This window comes from Arachis hypogaea, chromosome 14 (assembly GCF_003086295.3).
Source record: "Arachis hypogaea cultivar Tifrunner chromosome 14, arahy.Tifrunner.gnm2.J5K5, whole genome shotgun sequence".
In the NCBI taxonomy this organism is placed as follows: domain Eukaryota; kingdom Viridiplantae; phylum Streptophyta; class Magnoliopsida; order Fabales; family Fabaceae; genus Arachis; species Arachis hypogaea.
Window position 1 is genome coordinate 60,039,359 of NC_092049.1, and position 6,000 is coordinate 60,045,358.

Consider the following 6,000-nt stretch of genomic DNA (forward strand, 5'->3'; position numbering starts at 1 on the left):
CTTTTCTTGTTTTTAGCTTATTTTGTGCTCTTTTTGCTTCTTTTTCTTCTTATTTCCTACAAAGTTTATCAAATCAAAAGATCAAAGAAATGTATCAATTAAGCATAAAAGCATTCAATATTCAAGCACAAATCATCAATTTCTTGTATGAAAAAGCATAGAAAAATATGACATGGTGACATGTCATCACAACACCAAACTTAAACCTTGCTTGTCCCCAAGCAAGAAAAGAATCATGCATTAAAGATTGACAATTCAAGGTAAGAAGAATAGCAACTCAATGTTTATGGTTAGCTAGTTTTCTAAGCATGCTTCAATCACAAAAGAGATGTAAATGATTGATGCTTCTATCTAGCTCAATTTATGAAATCTTTCTCTTATATTTCTTCTTTGAAACTAGCTGTTGATTTTCTTATTAGCTTCTCCTTTTGGGTGCTTTGTCCCATGAGTTAATAACAAAGCTACGATTCTAAATGCTTTGTTTTCAAGTATTAACACTTGATACATAAGCACCACAAGCATTTAATTAGAGGACTTCATTAAGCTCATTTGTTTCTTTTCTTGATTCTCTAATCATTGATGCTCAGAACCTTGAGCTTTGAGGGAGTGCTTTTGTACTTGAGCCTAGCCTTGACTTCTAAGTGTTTTGTTTTCAAGCATTTGGCTTGATACATAAACACCACAAGTACTTAACAAATAAATTGCCATTGGTACTCAGAGCCTTCAGCTTTCTCATTCTTTCCCTTTTTCTTTTCTTGCTTTAATTGTATTTGCTTTTTCAAGGTTTTCATGATTTTCAAAAGATTTCACAAAATGTCCTAGATGAAAACTTCAATTAAATAAAATCCAATGCAATTGAGCAATAATTAATCATACTAGCTTTCCAATACTTGTATGCACATGCTAAGTTCTACTTTAATGCCTTGTTTATTTATGATCATGATACTTTACTGCTTTAAGCTTTACAAAACTCAAGTTGGTAGTCATAATGGCATGGCAACATGTTACAAATCAATATTCAAGCTATGCTTACTCATACCACACATGCATACAGAGAATATAAAGACAATCATGCAAAATAAAGTGCTAGAGACAAAGGAGAGAAAAAGGAACTTTACAACCTTGTAGTCCATCTTCTCTATTGTTGTCATTTTCCTCTTATTCTTCCCTTTCTCTTGCCATACTCAAAATGCTTGCTCATCCTCAAGCAACAATCAGAACAATGGCTATGGGGCTGAGATGGATCATGAGTGTCTCACACAATGAAATGTTAGCAATACATGTGTTTCAAGCAAGCAAAATTAAAGATAACAATCAAGGCACAAGAGACAGAGACATTTTTTATTGCAAACATAAGAAGGTGTGTATGATACATTGCATAAAGATATAAGTGGCACACCAAACTTAGTGTGACACTTTCACTTGGAATTAATGCAAGTATCTTGTAAGAATTGGAACCAAATTTTGTTGCATAGCAACACCAAACTTAGAATGCAATCATATGTCAATTTATTTGAATTAAAACTAAGTAAGTAAAGTTGTTATTTGTTAAGTACAATCACCAAGCCAAGAATCTGTCATGTATAAAGCTCTCTTGGTAATGTATTAAAAAACACAGTAAATAAGCAAACTAAAATGAAATCATTTAAAAAAATAGAAAAATGATTAATGAAAAAGTGTCAAATTAAAAGAGAAAAATAAAACTGCTGAGGCATTATGATTATGCAGACAAGTAGTGTTGCTTGAATAAATTGCATAGAAAATAAGTGGCACACCAAACTTAGAATCTTGGTGTGTCACTTTCATTTTTTAATTTGATGCAATCATCCAAAAATATTGAAAACAATTTGTTGCAAGGCAACACCAAACTTAGAATGTAACCATATGCCAATTTATTGAATTTAAACAAAGCAAAGAAAGAAATGTACCTACGGTCTACCTGTTCTTCACTTTCTTCCTCTTCTTCCAATTTGTTAAGAGAAATGACCTTAAGGGGGGAGAAGATTCAACTATTGTCCCTTGTCTTGGCCTTTCCTCAGCAAGCTTCCTTTTGTATATAGCTTGATTGATCTTGCTTGCTGGATTAGGGACAGGATTGGTATTTTTGCTAGTTGCCTTCACTTCTTTGGATTCAAGACTTGGTTGCTGTGTGATTATTGGAGTTTTGTATTCATCCAGAGCCTTTTGAATTGGTGGTTCCATGAGCTTTTCCTTCATGTACTTCTCTGCTTCACTTGAGTTTGAAATTCTTTGGTTGTCTTTCTCACTTTCTTGCTCTTCCACTTCCTCCCTTGCACTCAACATTTGACTTAATAGCTTTTTCATTGAGGAGGTTTACTGAACTTTCCAATATTTCTTCATCTCCTCTTCATATTTTTCAATCACAGATTTAATTGTTGAGAGTTTTTGGGTCAGGGACGTTTGTGAAAGTTGTGAGTCTTCATGTTCCCTTGTCATCTCAAGTGCAGTTTCATTTTCAACCACCTCATTCTTCATTGAAAGTTCACTTGATGCAGTAGCCTCCTCATCTTGCTCTTCCACTTTATCCTTCACATCCATCAATTGGTCTTCATCCATACTGTTTGATGGTTTTAAGTTCCCCCTTGTTTGTTCTAAGGGCCCATTCATCTTCTTGAAGACGATTTCTTTCCAGGATGGGGATTTTGTGTATCTTTCCACGAGTTTTCTGTGTATTTCAATGGCTTGAAGGTAATCCTCATCTGTTGGTTCAAGAGATGAAGGTTGAGAATAATTTTGGTGACATGGATGTATTGTGGTGAAGTTGTGTTGAGGGGTGTGGAATGAGTTGTGTGATTGATGGGATGACTTGTACGGATTTTGGAGGAAACTTTGTGTTGAGGCATCATCAAGTGATGAAGATCTTTCAAATGAGAAATTGGGACGTGAGGGTGGATGCTCTTTCATTCCTTGGTGATACTCCCAGCCACCATTAGAATAATGACATGCATCATTTTGTGGTGGAGGAAAATATCCCATATGATTCTCTTGCTCATCTTATGTCTCTGAAGCAAATCTAAATGGATTGGAGTGCTTAGAATTTGTATTTTCTTGGTGATATTCCCAGCCACCATTAGAGATTGGTGATGGTGGGTAATATCCCATAAAATTTGTTTGATCATAAGATGAGTTGAACTCCATTTGAATTTTGGAAAACACAACACCAACGAAAATTGAAATTACTCATATCAGAGATGAGAATTTCTTAGTGAGGCAAAAACTCAAACACCTTGGTTTCAATTTAAAATAGAAAACAAAAATAAAGAAAATGCTTGATCTAAACTTCTCACCCACTTAATCATTGTTGATCTAATTCAATCTCCGGCAACGGCGCCAAAAACTTGATGGTGTTTTTATGGAAAAACGAATTTCCAAAACACCTAAAACTAACCGGCAAGTGTACCGGGTCGCATCAAGTAGTAAAACTCACTTAGAGTGAGGTCGATCCCATAGGGATTGATGGATCAAGCAACTTTAGTGGGTGATTAGTTAAGTTAAGCTAACATTGAGTGAATTGTGTGAAATTGTAGCCAACAGAATGTAAATGACAAGGAATTTAAAAATGCAAAAAGTAAATTGGACAGAAACTTAAAGAGCAAGAAAAGTAAATTGGCAAAATCTTAAATGACAAGAAATGTAAATTGCATAAAATGTAAAGGGGATTGGGTGCAGGAAATTTAAATGAAAGCAGTAAATCAGTAACTTAGAGAAATTGCAGAAAATGTAAAGTTACAAGAAATGTAAATAAAGCTCACAGCAAGCATCAAATGTAAAGTGCAGAGGAACAAGAAGATTTAAATTGCATGAAAGTAAATTGAAAGCAATGAGAACAGAAGCAATGGAAACCAAAGATCAAAAGCAAACTCAATGTAAATTGAATTTTAACTTGCAGCAGAAGGAAATTATAGCTAATTTCAAACAGAAAAGTAAAATTACTTGAAGAAGTAAAACGGAAAGTGACTGATGCTTAATTGTAGCAATTTAAAAGAAGGTTGAAGATCTTAGGAGTGGAAGAGACTAGAAAACAAGTCTAGATCTCAAATCCTTCCTTGATCCAACAAGAACAATTGCAAAGAAATAAGGAAAAGTAAATTGCAGAAGGTGTAGAAGAATGAAACAGTAAACAGAAATTGAAATTCAATTATGCAGAAAACTAAACAAGAGAGAATTCAAGGTGAGATTGAAACATAATTTCTTCAATTCTCCACCCAAGATCCAAAACAAAGAGTAAAAAGTGTAGAAGCAAGAACAAGGAAGAAGAGAGATCAATTCCCCTTCCCAATTCCCCCTAATACTTTCTAATGGAGCCCCCCTAACAAAGATGGAAATGATGCCTTATATAGGTTTTTTTCAAATTAAAATGAAATTGAAATGAAAAACAAATTAAATGAAAATCCTAATTCTAGCTTGTTCTTGTGTCTTTGAGTGATGATGTGGGCTTTGCTTGCTTTGGATTTGAAGAGAAATGGGTTTGGTTGGCCTTGATTCAATTTGGTGAGGAATTGAATTAAATTGGATTTTTGGTTGAATTTTCAGCCCATGGGTCACACTCCCAGGGCAAAGCTCGGCTCTTGGCAAGAGCTTTGGCCAAGAGCTTTGGTTCCCTTTCTTGACAAAGTGTGCGCACGTTCCTTCCTTGTGACAAGAGAACAATGCTCTTTGAAAGAGCTTAAAAGCTCTTGGCAAGAGCTTTACTTGTCCTTGAGGTCCATGGTTCAAGTCTTGGGTGAAGCACTTGCTGGCCATTTTCCTTGGCACAAGAGTAGCGCCTAGTGTCTTCCCTTGGTATCCCTCTTCGAATCCTGGTGGAAGCACTTTGATTCATTTTTGCTTGTTTATGGCCCTTAAAGATGTCTTTCACTCGTGCCTTAATTCTATGCCAAATATGGATTACCATATATCGTTGGAAAGCTCTAAATGTCAGCTTTCCAACGCAACTAGAAGCACATCAATCAAATATCTGTAGCTCAAGTTATAGCCCTTTGAAGAAGGCATGGTCTTGTTGTGAGCGCCCATATTTTAACTTAGAGAAAATTTGCTTCCAATGCTCATTTTCCTTGAGGCAAGCCCGAAAAAGCTCTTGGCAAGAGCTTTTAAGCTCTTGGCAAGAGCTTGGCTTTTGATTATTTGAAGTAAAGCTCTCCACAAGAGCTCTAAAGCTCTCGGCAAGAGCTTTGTGCTCTTGCTCCTTGTTTTGAGCCACGCTTTTCTTCCTTTGGGCCACGCTTCTCTTCCTTGATTTGGTCATGGGCCACGCTTTTAAAAGTGTGGCCTAAGCCTCCAAAGTGTGCTCCAACTTCAAAGTGTGCCCAAAATTCCTCTTTTCTTCTTTTTAGCTTATTTTGTGCTCTTTTTGCTTCTTTTTCTTCTTATTTCCTACAAAGTTTATCAAATCAAAAGATCAAAGAAATGTATCAATTAAGCATAAAAGCATTCAATATTCAAGCATAAATCATCAATTTCTTGTATGAAAAAGTATAGAAAAACATGACATGGTGACATGTCATCACCTACGGAGATCGGTCGAACGACCTCCCCACACTTAAGAATTAGCATGGTCCTCCGTGCTATCGGTAAGGCGCAAGGGGCGATCGGGTCCGGAACTTCCACTATCCCTTTCATGATGGCTATCTTCACTTAAGTTCGAGGTGGATGTGGAGATCTCTGGTTCTTCCAAAGGTGGGGTCACAAAACTCAAAAGCTTCTCCACATAAGCAAACCGGCGTTGGTTCCGCCGTTCATATCGGTCCATCTTCTTACGGAGATCCTCAAGCAGTTGGTGGGATGATTTAGGTGGTGCGGATGAAGTGGTGGGGATGCCCACAGGAATAGCTATGTCAAAGTTATCGGTTTCTGCCGGAGGCTTGAGATATTTTCCGGTTGGGACGACGTCGCCCTCTACTGGAATCAGTGCTTTCCAGTCTTTGGCCTCCCGAGGGACTCCAGCAGCAGCAACTAACTCGGTTACCAAAGCAATGAAGG

General features: G+C 36.7%; 1 protein-coding gene across 1 annotated transcript in view; it reads right to left on the minus strand.

Moving 5' to 3' along the window:
• LOC112742624 (uncharacterized) overlaps positions 1 to 4,915 on the minus strand; it is a 29,873-nt gene extending 24,958 nt beyond the window's left edge. The window contains exon 1 of the mRNA XM_025791861.1: positions 4,754 to 4,915. Within this exon, the coding sequence (XP_025647646.1) occupies positions 4,754 to 4,915 (162 nt within the window). The remainder of the gene's footprint in view (positions 1 to 4,753) is intronic.
• Between the last annotated feature and the right edge of the window lie 1,085 nt (positions 4,916 to 6,000).